The sequence below is a fragment of the Dreissena polymorpha genome, chromosome 5 (assembly GCF_020536995.1).
Source record: "Dreissena polymorpha isolate Duluth1 chromosome 5, UMN_Dpol_1.0, whole genome shotgun sequence".
Lineage (NCBI taxonomy): Eukaryota > Metazoa > Mollusca > Bivalvia > Myida > Dreissenidae > Dreissena > Dreissena polymorpha.
Window position 1 is genome coordinate 81,370,476 of NC_068359.1, and position 20,720 is coordinate 81,391,195.

The following is a 20,720-nucleotide window of genomic DNA, read 5'->3' on the forward strand; positions in this document are numbered from 1 at the left end:
TAACTGATTTAAATACATTATAACTGACAAAGGCAGATATCCTTCAAGGCTAGCACTGGCCCAAAATTTCTTTGAGCCAACCAGATTTGGTTTTTCGGCGCGCGAAAAGTGGTTTTGAAATAATAATATATACTATCAACTTGTTCATATTTCTTTTTATGACAACACGGGCATACCACATATAATATAACATGCAGTTTTCAATACAGAAATAATTATTATGGTACTTTTCAAAGTACAAACATAAATTAATGTGTACATGTACACTTAACAGTGGAGTATGTTGTCCTAAATTTGAAATCCTGAAAATTAGGCCGGAGGTCTTAGAACCAAGAACCCAACAGGAATAAAGAGCAAAGCCACCCACCCCACCCAGAGACTTACAAATTGTTCTTTGTTATAGTCTTTCCAATTGCAATTTGAAGTGAATACAATTCTAAATGATATAAACCACATCGTCTGTATTACCGCATGTGTATTCTGCATTCTATTTCTTCTATAAAGAACTCCGAAAATAAATTTAAATCAGCGAAAAATAATGTATCCAAAAACGACAGTCCGAAAAATTGTACGTATTCTGCACTTGAAATAAATTTTGCATATCGTTTGATTGCAGAGAATGAAAATCGGTAGCTTAGCAAATACGTAATAAATAAACCATTTGGTTGACATTTTTCTTTACAATAGCATAGCTTGTAGGTAAAAAAACTTTATTATCACCTTTTATTTCAAACGATAACGTTGATAATCGTCAGAAAGGTGAAACATCATCAACATAGAACTAATTATTTAATGATCATTCTTTAATTCAGATCGATAGTCGGTAGACAGGTCTAGAGTGATCAGCTGGAAAATTATTTATTGTTGCTCTTGTCATATGTTTATCTTTAAATACGACGTTTGCCATCGGCTGATAAATTGTTGGCAGACGACAATATCAACTGTGTATTCCAAGTGTCTACGCATGATTGACCCAATATTATGTGTGAGCGAACTCAATGTTGATTGGCAAGCTACCACGTGCGCTTCAATAACAATAAGGTCAAGCGATGTCTCATGTTCTGGTGCAGACCGGTTTTTGTTTATTGTTCAATTTGCGAACACTTTTAATGAAACAAAGAGAAAACTATACAAAACCAGTCTGGATTTAAATGGCGGATAATTTCAATGAAGATTTGCGAGATTTTAGCATTTTCGCAAATCAGAATTTTCTGGAGCCAATTTCTCAATATTTTCGCAAATGGCTCAAATGGCGAACGACAGCTCGAGCCCTGCCCTTCAAATCTCCAATGTCGCTGTGTATTATTTCACAATGTCCAATATGTCGCAAATCAAGATTGAGATTTCAATCCATACAGTACAAGTACCAGGTGACCTTGGATGGTACCGTGGCTGCCTACCGGTTCCCCTATCTACTGGCGGGTGACGGGGTGGTCCTCAAGCAGGACTCCTCCTACTACGAGCACTTCTACAAGGACCTTCAACCCTATGTGCACTACATACCCTTCAAGCATGACCTTTCTGACCTTCTCCAACAGATACAGTGGGCCAGGGAAAATGATGACAAGGCAAGTTTACTTTAACCCATTTATGCCTAGTGGACTCTCCCGTCCTTCGAAATTTGATCAATTTATTTCCGAAATTAGGGATGTCTAGTATATTTATTTCTATATTTAGAATACTTCTTACAGAAATTCCTTTAAGCAAACAGCGCAGACCCAGATGAGACACCGCATCATGCGGCGTCTCATCTGGGTCTACGCTGTTTGCAAAGGCCTTTTTTCTAGATGCTAGGCATATATGAGTTAATAGAAAGGTATGCAGTGTGCCTACTTCTGGTCAGACTGGCTTATTGCATGTGCGTAGAGTTGTTCCAGATTAGCCTGTGCAGTCTGCATAGGCTTATTAGAGACAAAAACTATCTGCCTACACTGAATTGTCCTTAAAAGAGACATCCTTTGAATGAAAACTCCATAAAAATTATAAGTATATTCTGTGATTAGCCTGTGCAAACTGCATAGGCTAATCTGGGACATTACTTAACGAACATGTATTTAGCCCAGATTTTTTGCAGAAGGAGGCTAAGTAGTTCTTGTTGTGCATGATGCTAATAGGGTGTCCTTGGAGCTAGTATTTGTTGGTTAACATTTACACCATAGCAACAAAGGAGACTGAGTATAAACTGGATTCACCCAAGACATTTGTCTGTCTGTCAATTAGACACTTTACTGTGTCTCAAAGGCATATACATTCTCATAAATGGATGATTCGTGGTCTAGGGGGCTAAAATGCCATTATGGTAGGAAATTAAGTATTCACTTAAATATCAATTGTGAGGACTCACATCCGTCAATCTTTTTGTCTGTTTTAATGTAAACTTTTGAGGAGGCTTACATTGATGCTTCAGCTTTACACCATTTTCTATTTGTATACCCTCATTTAAAGAAAAACAAGATTATTTTTTACATCATCTGACCTGAAAAAAAAGAAATGTGAGAAACAAATATTTTTTAACAAATTTAATTTCAATATACAGGTAAATGAGGGAGGGATATTTGACTTTTTTTAGATAAAATTCTCCATTAAGAAGTATTGTTTGTATAAATTTTGATTGATACTCTCTCATTTCAGGCACGTGAAATTAGCAAAAATGCTCAGGATTTTGCTTTTCATAGACTGCATCCAGGCGAAATATTCTGCTACCATGTGAAACTTTTTGAGGTAGGCATCGTGTGTCTATTGTGGCCCTGTTTATGTACTTATTTTAAATAAGGTGTGTGTATGAATTACATTTTATAATACAGAGCAATATATGAGTGGCGCTTTGGGGCTTACAACAAAATGCTTCAAAATTCTGGGTTCCCAAAATATGCACAGGGAATGCATTCAAGCCATTTGCAAGCCCTGTTATTATTCCACTTCCTTAACAATAGATAATGGCAATCTACCTTGTTAGTTGTAAGTATCATAGGAATAAGATTACTTACAATGTGTCAACCAAACCATTTGCCTATTCTCCTTTGTTTAACAATTTTGTGTGACATTGTACTATCCCCCGCCTAAGGCTGAGGATTGTTTTGGTGTTGTCTGTCTGTCCGTCCTTCTTAAACTTTTCAGTTTGTGCAGGGGATATCAATTCAACATATTTGCTTGTAAATATAAGATTTGCTGTTATTGGGGATAAGGTATTGATGTTATTTATGAGTGAAATATTTTTCAACAGGAATATGCCAAGCGACTGAAATCCCCGCCGTCGGCGCCAGATGATACGTGGGAGGCCGTGGAACAGCCGAAGGGACAGGACAGCGATTGTGCGTGTGAGAAATTACGCAAGAAATCCAGACATGCTCATGTGGACGACGAGTTGTGAGAGATACCTCTCAAGGGACAGACACCAGTCATTTTGTGTAAAATATGATCCGTGCTCTGTGAAAAGAGGATTTAATGCATGTGCGTGAAGTGTCATCCCAGATTAGCCTGTGCAGTCCGCATGGCTAATCAGGGACGAAACTTTCCGTTTGTATGGGATTTTTCCTTTACAGAAAGTCTCTTCTTAGCAGAATCCAGTTTAGGCGGACTGCACGGGCTAATCTGGGATGACACTTAACGCACATGCATTAAACCCCTTTTTCACAGAGCACAGCCCAGATATATATATATAATGTATTGCTCTCATTGAAATATAAATCTTGAAAAAAAAATTGTGACACATATTTTACTTGCAAAATATTTGTAAGACATTAAGGGATATAAAGGTCATTGTCTGTAAGAAGACCAGAATTCCTTTTAAAATGCGTTGAAATATTCTCTAGTGACAGAGGTTTTAACACTTTTTTATTAGGTGTAATTATTTCATTCTTCACCCAGGACCTTGTAGATTTTGTTTGTTGCAAGTACACATTTGATGTGAGTTAGAAATGTTATTTAAGAAGTGCAGGTATTCAAGCTATGTTTTTGAACCGCAAGGCATTAATTATTGCTTTCTTAGAGTTTTGTCAAGGAATTCATATACATATATTTCATCGTACATTGTATATGATGTTGAGACCAAAATGTCTTGCCTCACAAAATCTGTATTTCAAAACTGTTTCATGTTATTTTATTATCTTGTTTCGTGTTTATTTAGTTTCTTTTTGCAGTCGTTATTTATGTACAATTTGATACATTGATTTACGTACATACTCACGGTGCTGGAAATCTGCTCAATGTTAATATTTTTGGGTCTTTACTTAAGAACTTTCTATTACAAAGACTTGTCATATTCTATGCATACAGGTATATGGAAGTGTTTTTTTATTGGCCACAGATAATTGAAGTTAAGCTAACTTGTGGAGCTAATATTGAAAAAAAAAATAGTTTTACATTGAAAAAGAGACCCATTTATGTACATTTTGTTCACAAATATTAACAAAATTATAACATTTTCCCATATTAACAGATGGTACAATTAAAAAAAAATACAGGTGGTGAAAATCAGAAACACTATGAACACAATTTTTGTAGAAATTTAAATTGTTAAGATTGTTAATTTGTTTTGGAATGTTTGTTTTTTATTGAAATTATTTACAAAAATGTTAGGTAACTAGCACACATGGTGTTATATTACTCAACAACATGCAACCAATCCAAAAAAGCTAAGTATCTTTCTAGGCAATATTTTTCTTTTAGAACATTATGACATATGTCTTATAGCAATGAATCCTTGCCTAACTAAATTTCAGGACTTTAGTTTGAACTGTTATGAAAAGTATCCGATATAATACCAGTACCTAGGATTCCCATACTACCTTAAAGAATATCCCTTGCTTTGAGCTACGAAAAGTTCGGAATTGTGTTCTTTCTTTTGAAGTAACATAAATTATAAAGGGATTTCCATTTTTATATGCCTGTCTCGTGATGGGACATATTATTGTCAGAAGGCCTAGTGTTTGGGCATGGAGCTTTCCTCTAAGTTTAACAGTTTTATAGAATCTTCAACAAACTCTGAAAATGTCATGTCATGTTGACATTTAATGAAGGCTAAGTTCATTGACCACCCACTTAGGATTTTATTGCGCATCATTTGTACACAAATTAGGAAATTTTCCGTTTCAGCTCTCCAAATGTGCAGTTTTCATAAAAACATCACCTTACTTTGTGGAAAGGTTTGCTGACAATAAATGCTGCCAAGTTTAATAGCCAGCAAAATCCCATTTGGCACTGCAAAGTAATTGCCCTTTGTTTGTTCAAAAAAAGCTTAATTCACTCTTTCACTTTTCACTGAATCTTCACCAAGCTTTCCATATACATGTTTATGGATTTACAATAAAGCGTTTGTTAATTTCAATAACTAGCCACAAAAATATGGCATGCCATGTGGTCATTTAATTTTTTTCAATGTTTGTATATACATGTATCTGTTCTGGTTTAATTATGCATACATAGTTGTTAATGCCATTAATTAATAAGTTTTTCTTTGCTTAAGTACTTTTTTGATTGGGTGGCTTTAAATTAGAATACCTCAATTAAATTTTGTCCCTTTTGTTGTCTATTTATTACCTGATTTTGAAGAGCATCTTGTAAATACATGTATTGAATAGTTACAAATATATTTACACTGTGCGCTTGTTTTGCAATTATTATATTATATGAAAATTGAATTATTTAACTCTATGAAGGTTTTGTTTGCCATTTTTTATATTATATCTACATATTGTATACCAATATACAATTCTAGTCTTCTTGTGGTCACATAAGCTATCTCTGTTAATTATTTTTGTACTAACAAGTGTTATATAGCTGGGATACCTTTTATGCCCCCAAAATGGAAGCATGAAGTTATCATACTGTCTTTCCTACCCCCTAGATCTGTAAAATGTATTTCACTGAAAATTCTTATCTGAAGAAAGGACATTAAGATTAAGTGTTTATTTTTAGCTCACCTGAGCACAACATGCTCATGGTGAGCTTTTGTGACCCCTTTTGTACGTCTCGCGCCGTCAACATTTGCCTTGTGAACACTCTAGAGGCCACATTTATTGTCTGATCTTCATGAACTTTGGTCAGAACATTTGTCCCATTGATACCTCGACGGAGTTCGAAACTGGGTCATGCTGGGTCAAAAACTAGGTCACTAGGTCAAAAAAAAGAAAAACCTTGTGAACACTGTAGAAGTCACATTTGATGCCTAATCTTCATGTAACTTTGTCAAAATGTTTGCCTTAATGATATGTTGGTTGAGTTCAAAAATGGTTCCGATCCGTTGAAAAACATGGCCGCCAGGGGGCGGGGCAGTATTCCTTATATGGCTATAGAGAAACCTTGTGAACGCTCTAGAAGTCACAATTTTTGCCAAATCATCATGAAACTTGGTCAAAACATTGGTTTTATTGATATCTCGGACGAGTTCAAAAATGGTCTAGATCGGTGAAAAAAACATGGCCGCCAGGGGGCGGGGCAGTTTTCCTTATATGGCTATAGTAAAACCTTGTTAACACTCTAGAGGCCACATTTATTGTCCAATCTTCATGAAATTTGGTCAGAAGATTGGTCTGTATGATATCTTGGATGAGTTCAAAAAGGGTTACGTTTGCTTGAAAAACATGGCTGCCAAGGGGCAGGGCATTTTTCCTTAAATGGCTATATATGGCTATAGTAACCTTGTGAACACTCTAGAGGCCACATTTATTGTCCAATCTTCATGAAATTTGGTCAGAAGATTAGTCTCAATGATATCTTGGATGAGTTTGAAAATGGTTACGTTTACTTGAAAAACATGGCTGCAAAGGGGCGAGACATTTTTCTTTATATGGCTATAGTAAAATCTTGTTAACATTCTAGAGGCCACATTTATTGTGCAATCTTCATGAAACTTGGTCAGAAGATTCATCCCAATAATATATTGGACAAGTTAAAAAATGATGCCGGTTGGTTGAAAAACATGGCTGCCAGGGGGCGGGGCATTTTTCCTTATATGGCTATAGTAAAACCTTGTTAACACTCTAGAGGCCACGTTTATTTTCCGATCTTCATGAAACTTTGTCAAAAGATTTGTCCTAATGATATCTTGGATGAGTTCGAAAATGGTATTGGTTTCTTAAAAAACATGGCCACCAGGGGGCGGGCATTTTTCCTAATATGGCTATGTATCATGCTTTTGTAAAACCTTGTTAACACTCTAGAGGCAACATTTTTTGTCCGATCATCATGAAACTTGGTCAGATGATTTGTCTAAATGATATCTTGGATGAGTTTGAAAATGGTTCCGGTTGGTGGAAAAACATGGCTGCCAAGGGGTGTGGCATTTTTCCATATATATCTATAGTTAAACCTTGTTAACACTCTAGAAGCCATATTTATTGTATGATCATCATGAAACTTTGTCAGATTTGTCCCAATTATATTTTGAACAAGTTTGAAAATGGTTCCAGTTGCTTGAAAAACATGACCACCAGTGAGCGGGGCAATTTTCCTTATATGGACTTATGAATCTTCATGAAACTTTGTCAGTATATTTGTTTAAATGATATCTTGGATGTGTATGAAAATGGTTCTGGTCTGTTGAAAAACGTGGATGCCAAGGTGTTCACTAGTCATGAAAGTTGGTAAGAACATTTTGTTCTAATGACATCTTTGGCTGCACAGAATAGGTCAGTTCCATTCGAATCTCAGGCCCTCTTGTTTCAATTTATAAATTTGTTTTTTCAAACTTTTAAGGTCAATATCATACGTGTTGGTCAAAATGCATTAATTCAGGGGCATTTGACACTTAAGTGACAGCACTTGCTGAAATTTTATTTACTGAAAAGTACCATGTTTTTCTCTTTTCAGATTCATTTCTTATAGAAAAAAACACACTGAATGACTGTATACCTTAAAAAATATAGTGACGTATTTTTTGCACATAGTTATCAATTTGAGGATTACTAAAGGCATGGAATGGAACAAAAATATGTTCTTTAAGCTTTAGGTATGTTGCTGTGTGATTTTTATCATTATATATGCAATTTATAATATACAAATGAGCCGTGCTCTGTGAAAAGGGGGTTTAATGCATATGCGTAGTGTTGTCTCAGATTAGCCTGTGCAGTCCACGCAGGCTAATAAGGGAAGACACTGTCCGCCTTAACTTAATTTTTAGCTGAGAAGAGACTTTCTTTAAACGAAAAATATCATAAAAGCAAAAAGTGCCATCCTTGATAAGCCTGTGGGGTCTGCTTAGGCTAGTCTTGCACGACACTTTACGCACATGCATTAAACCCCCTTTTCACAGAGCACAGCCAAAATATTTTACAAGCATATCCCCTAATATGCCATCTTGACTTGACCCACGGTGCCTTAAGAACTGTGCAAGTCACACAATGCATGCTGCTTCAAGTAATTAACTAAATATGTGCATTTGTCTCATATGTGTAATTGATTAAGAAAATAAAGGTTGTGTACATAAATGTGCTATTTGTTTCTTAAATATAAATAATAATGAAGGATTTAATATAACTGTGTGTTTAAACATTTTATGTAAGGCACATGAAAAGAATACAAATATTTATACGAATATTTTATTTGCAGTCAAAGGCCACCAGCCCATAATACAGACAGTGTAATTGCATTATTATATAAAATAAACTGAGTAGTTAAATAATACAAAGTCATGTGATGCAACACACACATGCACTTTTCTAGAACAAATACTGCTAGACATTATAATTTCAAAAATTTTAAATATCAAAATGCAAGTATAAACATATTTACAAGGTAAGCCACAGATTATGATTCATTATCTATGCCAAACAATATAATTATGCAGTTTTTTAACAAAAACATGGTTTACCTAATAATGAAATACCTATGACAAGTTAGCATGCACAATAGTAACATACGTATAAAGTAATCTAAGAATCATTATTCATTATCAAATATGAATAAACAATTTAATACAAGCATGCAGTATTAAAATGAAAATGGTTTGGTTTTCATTTAAGTGACTGATTCTGGAAATTACCCTTGTCTCACAAAATGTCAATCATTCGAAGCTGGCATATAAAAAGGAATGGATACCTTTTACTTAAAAATACTGAACAATAAAAGTAATATTCTTTGATGTCACTAGCATACACCAAGCAATTTGCTCTAGTATTTCATGTTACGGAACTTGAGGTTTTTTGGTCTGTATCTGAACATTTGTTTCCATGCAGTTTGACAGAATCAGTTACACACTTAATATATTTATGTAAATGGTGTAATTATAACCTTGAGTATTTTTCCATAAAATCCTAAACTTATTTTAATAATTTATTTGACATTAACCAACAAAAAATGTTTATTTTAAAACATACATGTTTTTTACAGTTATTTGTCAAGACCTACAGAGTCAGTACACTGACTTAATCAACTCATGTTTGCAAACAAAAGATAATATTCCAAATGAACAGGTTTCAAGAACTGTTATACCAGTGTACATTAGCAAATCCAGAAAACAGTATTTCAGTCTTTCAAAATCACCAATACATCATGGAACATTAAATAAACAAATATAAATATGACACACATATAAATTAAAACAATATATATATATATATATATATATATATATATATATATATATATATATTAAAAAAGATGTGTCCCGGGCAGCCTTAATTGCTACAATATACTGAACTTGGAACAAGTATACACAAGTATGTATCTCATATAGATTCAGCATACCTATTTAAAATAATTAGAACTGTGACAGCCGTGAAATTTAACTCACATCAATGTGCATCCACATTTACAGACCAAAGCGCATCTAGTATCAATTTATCAACTTACATTGATCTACTATTTACTGCGAAAACTACACAAACAATATGATGCAGATTATTATATAACTTTTAATCTTACTTGAAAGTCATTCTAGAATGAAGACATCACTTATTAGTTTAATAAAGAAGTACATTTGTTGGGAACCATTTACATTTGATTTAAGTTGAATTGGATGCGATGACAGTCAGTGTTCAATAACCACATTTTCAATGAAAACCCTTGAGTCAGTTTTCCTCAACATGTCAATAACTTAAATGTATTAAAAGTAATTTTTGCTATTGTCTCATTTTACCATATGTAAATTGGTATGAGTAACAATCTTAAAACATTTTTTAACTAAATAACTGTCCAATCTTTCATATTCTTCAACATTTTAATGTGCTTATTACAGGGATCATATTCCAAAAGTATTTCAAGTAAATCCACTTACTTTAAAAGGTGTATTTGCTTTTTAATATATTATTTTTACTTCAAAATTGCTTTTTGTTCACAATTTATCAACTTGTTATTAGCTAACTTTGACTAATACATTATTGTAAGCACTAATTTCTATGCAATTTAAAATATAAAACCTGCCAAAATATGAAACTTCAAGTAGATTATTTTAAGATATAATTAAAATAATTAAAATAGCCACTGTTTCAGACAAATGTTAACTGGTCCATTTTAAAGACTAAGACAGGAATCAATGATGTTTTTATGACGAGGCTGTTTTATAACAGACTAAGCAATGGCAATTTATGATCATGTATAACATTATGCACTTGATTCTCAGATTATAATTGTTATTGTTCATGATCTTTCCCCTTGATCATCTATAACTTGTTCCAAACCACTGGTTGATTGCGTCCAGGGAGAGTTTCAGGTTTAACTGGGTCATGAAGTAAAGGTCATTATCTGTCTGCAAATATATAAGGAACACAAATAATTAGTTATGACTATAACATTATACTTATATGCGAGTTATTGTGTTCTACTACTTTATCAAGCAAGATGTAAGAAGAATAGCGCTTTACTCAATATGTTGATTGCTAAATGAGATGTGTTTGTCAGAAACAGAATGCCCCCTACTGCACCGCTTTAAATTACATATTTTTATTATATCACTTTAAAAAATATTATCTCCCTTTAAAGCTTGTTATTTCCCTTGGATTTTGTTTTTTGACCTTTGAACTTGAAGGATGACCTTGACCTTTCACCACTTAAAATGTGCAGCTCCATGAGATACACATGCATGCCAAATATCAAGTTGCTATCTTCAATATTGCAAAAGTTATGGCCAGTGTTAAAGTTTTCGGACTGACGCACAGACTGACAAACAGACGGACCGACAGTTCAACTGCTATATGCCATCCTCCCGAGGGCATAAAAAGCTGCAAATAATAAATTAAAAAATTATTTTGTGTAAATTGCATCGACAAGAAGTACATACTTCTACAAATAGATAGATACTTATACTATGGATCATCATTCCATTAAAAGAGTTCTGTAATAAGCCACAATAACAACATGCACTGATGATAAGTCTTTAACAGGCAATACAACAGCTCACTATAAAACTTAAATGGGCAATACAAAAGCTTAACTTAAGACTTCACAGGGAAATACAACCGCTCACTTTAAGACTTCACTGGGAAATACAAAAGCTTAACTTAATACTTCACATGGAAATACAACCGCTCACTTTAAGATATCATAGGGAAATACAAAAGCTTAACTTAAGACTTCAACAGGAAATACAAAAACTTAACTTAAGACTTCACAGGGAAATACAAAAACTTAACTTAAGACTTCACAGGGAAATATAAAAAAATAACTTAGGACTTCACAGGGAAATACAAAAGCTCAACTTGAGAAATCACAGGGAAATACAAAAGCTTAATTTAAGACTTCACAGGGAAATACAAAAGCTTAACGTAAGACTTCAATGGAAATACAAAAGCTTAACTACTTAAGACTTCAGAGGAAAATACAACAGCTTAATTTAATACAAAAGCTTAACTTAAGACTTCGCAGGAAAATAAAAAAGCTAAAATCAAGACTTCACAGAGAAATACAAAAACTCACCTTATTCATTAGAGCTTCAAGTTTTCCTCGATCATCTTTGTATGTCATGATATAGGCATCCTCGCCAGAATAATCAAAGTCATGATCTGAAAGGTGTTTATTCAAAATACTAGAAGCGCAAGTATGCCATTAAAAAAGCATAAAAAATACTGTATAATATAGACAACAGTTATAATATAGACAACAGTTATAATATAGACAACAGTTATAATATAGACAACAGTTATAATATAGACAACAGTTATAATATATATTTTTACAATAAACTGTTATTTAAACCAAAACAAAATTGCAATTTTATTATAATATATGCTTTTTTAAATAATTTAATTAGGAAGTTGTGTAAGATTCTATTGTCTACCATTTTAGAATTTCCAAACAGTATCAGTACTTACTAGACACAAGTTTTTTGCATTCTATCTCACATAGTGAACTGAAATAAAAGAACAGACATTGTAATAAAAGGCCTTAAATTGAAGCAAATGTTACAGATACATGTTTATATATATTACGCAAACTAAATGTATTAACAATTACTTCAAATACTTTCAACACTGGTGGCTAAACACATATTCTAAACAATAATCCTCACTTCCAAATATTTATATTATGAGCCAACAAGATCTTATATCCTGGAAGCTTGCCTTATCAACACAGGCTTAAATTGCATTAAAGGCCTATTACAAATGCTGGTTTTCATTTGTCAATTATATTACGCATGTAACAAATTTAATAGAAATTAACTGAAATAATTATGGCAAATAGTGTTCACAAAATATTTTGAAACTTTTATATGCATTTTTTTTTTTTGATTTTCTATCATACCTTATACACCAGAATGGTTCTTGTCTTTCATCCAAGACAACAAGGTCAATCCAAACAACGTCCTGCAAACAAAGATCTGGTTTATAACTCAAAAAAATTAACCAGTTTCTATAAAACATGTTGCGTAATAAAAGCTGTCAAAATCACATTTTTTAATAACCTTCAAACAACATAATGGCCAAATGCACAGGCTAATCTGGGACAATACTTAACATACATGCGTTAAACCCAGTTTTCAAAGAACAAAGCTTATATACAGAAAATACAGAAAGATAGCGTCAGAATTGTTATATCACAGATTACAATGCAGTCTTTTATATTGTGACCATAAAGATTTAAATATAAGTATTTTATTACCAATATTTATAATAGCAGCTTTACAGCACGAAACTGTTTTATGAAATGGTGTCAATACTACATGTCCTTTAGGCATTATCAGGGCTGGGCCATATCAAGTGATAAAAGTCATATTATAACTGCTATCTCAGGCTAATGTGGGGTGTCTCATAAGCGCAGGGGTTGGTATGCACGCTTCTCACCTAGGTGACCCGGGTCCAATCCCTGCTCCCGGGACATGTATTATAATAAGTGAGTGCCGTATCAGGCAGGTGGCTTTCCTTCGGGTACTCAGGTTCCCTCCCGAATAGCAAAAGACCACACCAAATTTGATATGACTTCAATTATTAAAATCTTATTGCTGGAAAGTGCAGATATAATTAAAATTTTGTCCCAATTTTCGTGAGTTGTGTAAAGTTAATCAGGTAGAAATACTGGGCAACACTCAAGGTCAACACATAATGCAGCCTCTGGCACAGCAATACCTTATAAACTTTAAATAACACACAGATCATCAACCAAATTGTTTCTTAAGTCATTACCTCAAATATGCCCTTGAAGTCATCTATCTTACATGGAAAACGCGGTAAATCCTATATGCCCTTCCACTATTATCATGGCATGGTCATGCAAGAGCTGTGTTTGTGAAACAGAATGCCCCCTACTGCGCCACTTTGAAGCTATATATTTGACCTTTGACCTTGAAGGATGACCTTGACCTTTCACCACTCAAAATGTGTCTCAAAATCAAGTTGCTATTATCAATATTGCAAAATTTATGACCAAGGTTAAAGTTTTGGGACACATACAATGACAGCAAGACACATACAATGACAGACAGACAGACAGGCCAAAAACAATATACCCCCGATCATTCGATCCGGGGGCTTAATATCTAGTAAATGTTATATTATTACCGCTAATTAAAGCTCATACACACAATTGTTTCATGAGCCCTTTTAAGCTCAGGACTCAAAAGTGAAAATGGCTCTATGCAACCTGAATAAAACAAGAAGAGTCTGCGAGTTATTCAAGGATGTTCAGGTTTTATGCTGTTTGCTTATTAGTATATCAGGGTTGGAAATGAAGCCGTCAAAACTTGAATATAGCAAGAAAGGTCTTTAATTTGATATGATTTTCTACGGAACTGCAAAAGCATCAAAATGCGTATCTGGGTGGTAAAGTGTCAAGTCGATACCTCAAGAATGCCCTTAAAGGCGTCTGTTTTCCATGGAAACTGGAGCTTCTTCTGCATGATCACATGATCACAGTGATGGTCCTTTCTGATCAGTGGAAATACAGCAAACTGGGAACCCCCTGAAACCAGGTTTGAGTGTATATGGGCCTTGCTCTGGGAAAACTGGGCTTAATGCATGTGCGTAAAGTGGCATCTTATGTTAGCCTATGCAGTCTTCACAGACTAATAAGGGAAATAATTTTTGCCTCAACTGGATTTTCTTGAAAAAAGAAACAAACTCGCTTTAAACACAAAAGTCCACAAAAGCAGAAAGTGTCGTCCCTGATAAGCCTGGGCAGACTGCACAGACTTATCTGGGATGAAGGAAGCATTGTTTTACCCAGAATGAGGTTAACCTTTCAAATGCGGCGACCGGATACATGTGCGAACTTTCTATACTAAATTTATAAATATGACAGTGATTAGCAACCACTTTAAAAAATCATCATCCGACCAAGTCAACCTCATCAACAGGATTTCAATTTCAAAGAAAACAATATGTGTTTGTGAAACATTATGTCCCCCCCCCCATATATTTGACCTTTGACCTTGACAGATGAAATCTGAAGCAAAGTTTGACGCAAACAAACCAACAAACAGACAGGACAAAAACAATATGTGCCCCTGTATAGACTGGGGGACATAAAAATAATTATATATTTACCTGCTAATGTGAATGCATGATACCAATCTGATGCCACCTTTATACATGTATTATAATACCATGGGCCCATATCCACAAAGCTGTTAAGAAATATCTTAACTTGAGTTGTGTTCAAGATTGCATTTTCATTTGTGAAATTTAATGATTTCTGCTTACAAAATGATAGATAAATGATAAAATATTTATAATGTTATCAACATTTACGTGCTTCAGACATTTTAAGGTAAATGCCCCGGAACTTTACAACTCCAAGGATATTACTTAAGTAATCTGTAGAATGTTTGTCGTGTTCTAACAAAAACTCCATGCAATCTTAAGTCGGCCCTTAAGGATATTTTTTGAGAGTATATATAAGCCTCACTTTTTTCAGCCAAAACATTTTTCTCTACTTCACTTATCTAAATATATAAGCATGTTGCAGTTAAATCATCATTTCAGAAATGTGTATTATATGTATTTCAAACTTAACAGTTCTGAAATAGTTTCTGTTAAGTTTAAACCTACCGTACATTTGCGGCCATAAGTCTACCTCGGCCATAAGTCGAGGGGTATAACGTGGCTAGAAAAACTTGGTTTTTGCCTTGACTCTGCCATAAGTCGGGGGTAAACTTCCTCAATACCTCAGACATGTTTAAGTGACGTTTTAGTCATGGTTCTGAGGGCTTTTGCACTGGCAGTTGACATTTTTTGGGATATTAATAATAAGGATATATTTAAAACGAAACATTCAACGTTTCAATTATTTATTATCACGAAAAACATATTTTATTGCTCAAAAATCATAATAACATATCATTGATTATTTCGAACTTAATATATATTTCACAAATCAAAATTAGTTTCCCATTTAACGTAATAACTTTCAGCGTTTATATGATGAGCAGATATTTTTGTATTAAAGTGTTAGTGCTATTGATGTGAAAATTCGTTAAAATCTTGAACGCAGAAATGCATTATATGGTCAAAATAATTGTAACTTGCTCTCAAATAATCAAAAACGCTTTCGCCATTATGCATGAAACACGTGAATTTACCAACACTCGCATCGCTCGCTATTCGACTGTTATATACATATTCGTAAATCACGAGATACCCGAGAAATATTTTCTGCATTCTGGAAAAACGTCTTATCTAATAATACTAAGCAGCTAATATAAAGTAATTGTGTATTTAATGTGTCCAATTACACTTTTAATAATCCAGGGTGAGTGCGTAATATTATTCTAATCAAACAATGAATGAAATCATCACTCAGATAAGATCTATTTATTTACGAAACGATTATGCATAAATTGTGGGACAGTTGTGAATAAATCAACGAAACCACACCTTCATCCAATAAAAAACAAGAGTTCCGCGGTCGGAGATGACCGCATTGAAGCCGGATTTTTGATTTAAATGACAGGAAAGTACCTTTCGTGTTTTTGTCAATGCAATACCTTGACCTTCAAATGAATGACATTGAAATGAATGACCTTGAAATGACCAGTGGTCATCTAAGTGTGCTTGCAAACCTTTACGTCAAGTTTGAGATTCTAGGTCCAAGCATACCAAAGTTATAACAATTTTAACATTTTAACATTGAAGGTCACAGTGACCTTGACCTTCAAATGAATGACATTGAAATGAGCAGTGGTGATCTTCTAGTACTGGCCAACCTTTATGTCAAGTTTGAAGACTCTAGGTACAAGCATACCAAAGTTATAACATGGAATAAGAACTTTAACATTTTTACCTACCAAAGTTATAAGAACTTTAACATTTTTACATTCAAGGTCACAGTGACCTTGACCTTAGAATGAATGACCTTGAAATGACCAGTGGTCATCTAAGTGTGCTTGCAAACCTTCATGTCAAGTTTGAAGACTCTATGTCCAAGCATACCAAAGTTATAACAATTTTAACATTTTAACATTTAAGGTCACAGTGACCTTGACCTTCAAATGAATGACATTGAAATGACCAGTGGTCATCTTCTAGTACTGGCCAATCTTTATTTCAAGTTTGAAGACTCTAGGTACAAGCATACCAAAGTTATAACATGAAATAAGAACTTTAACATTTTTACATTCAAGGTCACAGTGACCTTGACCTTCAAATGAATGACCTTGAAATGTCCAGTGGTTACTTACTAGTTCTGGCCAACCTTCATGTCAAGTTTCAAGACTCTAGGTGCAAGCATTCCAAAGTTATAACAACTTTAACATTTTTACATTCAAGGTCACAGTGACCTTGACCTTCAAATGAATGACCTTGAAATGTCCAGTGGTTACTTACTAGTTCTGGCCAACCTTCATGTCAAGTTTCAAGACTCTAGGTCCAAGCATACCAAAGTTATAACAACTTTAACATTTTTATATTGAAGGTCACAGTGACCTTCACCTTCAAATGAATGACCTTGAAATGACCAGTGGTCATCTCTTAATCCTGGCCAACCTTCATGTCAAGTTTGAAGACTCTAGGTCCAAGCATACCAAAGTTATACCATGAAATAAGAACTTTAACATTTTTACATTCAAGGTCACAGTGACCTTGACCTTCAAATGAATGACCTTGAAATGACCAGTGGTTACTAACTAGTTATGGCCAACCTTCATGTCAAGTTTCAAGACTCTAGGTCCAAGCATACCAAAGTTATAACAACTTTAACATTTTTTATATTGAAGGTCACAGTGACCTTGACCTTCAAATGAATGACCTTGAAATGACCAGTGGTCATCTGTTAATCCTGGCCAACCTTCATGTCAAGTTTGAAGACTCTAGGTCCAAGCATACCAAAGTTATACCATGAAATAAGAACTTTAACATTTTCGAGCACGCCGCCACCCCGCCCGCCCGCCCGACAACATCAATCTATAAGCCGAGATTTTTTCGAAAAAAATCCGGCTAAATATACCATGTGAAGTTGAACAATAGCGATTGGTTAAATGCGTATCCAACGATAAAGTAATTAATTTTGATTGGTCAGAAGTAGTTTGTAGCAGAACCGTTGTGCATATCATTAACGGATAACTATTTTAGGCGTGACGCAATAAAGAATACACTTTACACCCTGATCTTAGTCAAAAGGCCGAGAAGCGATAATTGGTGGCATAAAGACACCTGCATCTGTTGACAGTTTGTATTTACACGGATTAACTTTAAATGGGTACAAGTGTCAGCAGTCGATTTTCTATTGTTCTTAGCAGACAACGGACGATGTATCAATAGACAAATTGCTATGTATAAATTTCGCCACTTTACCGTACGTCACAAATGTTTAATATTTTCGAAGTTATTTTTACATGTTTTAATTTGGACTTATAACGAAGATTAATGAATTAAAAACCAATGTAAACATGCAGTATTTTGTTATCGGCGGACATTTAAGTAAAAGACGAGTCGGCCTTACCGTAAACAGTCATCATTCCTCCGCTTCAGAGATTTATTACTTTAAAAAAAACGGCACAGAAATATGTTTTTTTTTTTTTTTTTATTTAGTACCTCATCCATAAGTCGAGTTGACTTTTAAAGTCAATTTTGGGAGCGTTTTTAGGTCGACTTATGGCCGCAAATTTACGGTATTTGTTTAAGCTCGATTGCATAGAAAGCCTAAGACTTATTTGAAACGCTCTCGAGTCCGTTTCCTTGACCTAGAACCAGTACTTCAGATGTCTATGGGGGAAATTTAAAGAACGCTCCCACAATGGGGATCGAACCCGTGACCTCCCGATCGCTAGGCGGACATCACATCCACTACACCACATAGTTTCTGTTAAACAGCAAATACTGACAGAATCATACCTATGGACTCTTTTTTACATGACAGATTCGAGAACTGTTGACTCCATATTGACTGCCTAGCTGTCCTGATGTCCACCGTACACTGGTAATCATGTTAACCTGAAGACAAACTTACAAATTCAGAAACCAGCTAGTTAAATCTTTCCCATTTAGAAACAAAGTAAAAATGGCTATGTGCAAACAGCATAAAACCAGAACAGCCTGCCAGTAACTCGCAGTTTGTACAGGTTTTATGCTGTTTGCTGCTCATTAGTATCTAAGGGTTGGAATTGAAGCATTTACAACTTTAATCTAGTAAGAAATGTCTTTAATTAAATGTAACTTTCTAAGGACTACAAATGCGTCATAATACGAATCTAAGTGGAAAAGTGTTAAAAGTCCATGACCAGTATTCACCAACCCATTATCAGACTTAATAATAAAGAATAGTATTCAACCTAATACAAATATGTCAAAGCTTGGATAATATACAGGCAAAAAAATGGTACTTATATCAATGAGAGATTTTTCTTGAAGAAAAGAGTTTTAAGAATATTATTCATCTTTAGATTTAAGTCTATTAACAATCGGTTGGTATAATAAATACTAATAAATACAATAATATAATAAATAATGATATGCCCAGTGTTCAACATGCAATTCTGACCTTAGACATTTGACTAATCATAAAGAATATCCTTCCTTCAAACTGCTATATTTTCAGAGTGTTTAAATATGCAGTTTTCATTTGGATATATAGTAGATAGCCTCTATGTACATAAATCTTATGATTTGTAAATACTTTCACAACAATTTCAACCTACATACATGTACATGCAAATGCTACATCCCGTTCTATTTATTATTATGATCTAACAATGTATTGTTGAAGAAGTGGCTTGGGCAAATACTTAGAATCCTCATAATTAAAAATACAAGCTATTATAAAAAAATTTTTTGGGACAATAACATAAAAATCTGGAAAATAATTGCCATCAGTTATTTAAAGTTTAAAAATAATTTTTGATCATCTTGATTGCATTGAATGAATAAGACACTCAAGTCCGTTTTCCTGGGTAGAACCAGTGCTTAATGGTGTCAAAAATTCGCATTCAATATATTTCAATATAACAAAGATTAACAGTTTTAACTGGTGGCATACCATTGACCATTGTCAAAGTAAACATAAAAATCTTTAAACAAGAGGGCCAAGATGGCCCTTGTTCGCCCACCTGAGAGAAGCCGGTTCATTCAATCTTTATCAATTGTCAAACTTGACCTAGATATTGTCCAGACAAACATCCTGGTCAAGTTTCATCATTACTTCATCTGCGAGTCATGATCAATGTACCTATGAAGTTTCATGATCTTAGGCATAAGCATTCTTCAGTTATCATCCGGAAACCATTTTTCTAAGTTGAGTCACCGTGACCTTGACAGCCATTGTGTGAATACTTTTTTTGGCACTGTGACCTTGACCTTTGACCTAGTGATCTGATAATCAATAGGGGTCATCTGCGAGTCATGATCAATATACCAATACAATTTCATGAACCTAGGCATAAGCGTTCTTAAGTTATCATCCAGAAACCATTTTACTATTTCAGGTCACCGTGACCTTGACCTTTGACCTAGTGACCTAAAAATCAATAATGGTCATCTGCGAGTCATGATCATTGTACCTATGAAGTTTCATGATCCTAGGAATAAACGTTCTTGAGTTTTCATCCAGAAACCATTTTACTATTTCAGGTCACCGTGACCTTGACCTTTGACCTAGTGACCTAAAAATCAATAATGTTCATCTGCGAGTCATGATCATTGTACCTATGAAGTTTCATGATCTTAGGCATAAGCGTTCTTGAGTTATCATCCAGAAACCATTTTACTATTTCAGGTCACCGTGACCTTGACCTTTGACCTAGTGACCTGAAAATCAATTGAGGTCATCTTCGAGTCATGATCATTGTACCTATGAAGTTTCATGATCCTAGGCATAAACGTTCTTGAGTTATCATCCAGAAACCATTTTACTATTTCAGGTCA

General features: G+C 34.2%; 2 protein-coding genes across 9 annotated transcripts in view; one reads left to right on the forward strand and one right to left on the reverse strand.

The window, feature by feature from the left end:
* Nucleotides 1–20,720, forward strand: part of LOC127832613 (protein O-glucosyltransferase 2-like) — a 209,525-nt gene that overhangs the window by 39,466 nt on the left and 149,339 nt on the right. The window contains exons 7-9 of one of the 8 annotated variants that reach the window (XR_008026990.1): nt 1,359–1,568; nt 2,632–2,721; nt 3,224–3,841. The exons of 4 other annotated variants lie outside the window; for them this stretch is intronic. Coding sequence is in view for 3 of the 4 variants with exons in the window: in XM_052358132.1 (XP_052214092.1) it covers nt 1,359–1,568; nt 2,632–2,721; nt 3,224–3,370 (447 nt within the window). In the remaining variant the exon portion in view is untranslated. The remainder of the gene's footprint in view (nt 1–1,358; nt 1,569–2,631; nt 2,722–3,223; nt 3,842–20,720) is intronic. 3 more of the 8 variants (XM_052358132.1, XM_052358133.1, XM_052358135.1) reach the window with 3 other exon arrangements.
* The window catches only part of LOC127832615 (F-box only protein 15-like), a 126,569-nt gene continuing 120,136 nt past the window's right edge, over nt 14,288–20,720 (reverse strand). The window contains exons 11-12 of the mRNA XM_052358141.1: nt 18,696–18,794; nt 14,288–14,328 (exon numbers count right to left, since the gene is read on the reverse strand). Coding sequence (XP_052214101.1) covers nt 18,790–18,794 — 5 coding nt within the window. The 3' untranslated portion in view covers nt 14,288–14,328; nt 18,696–18,789. The remainder of the gene's footprint in view (nt 14,329–18,695; nt 18,795–20,720) is intronic.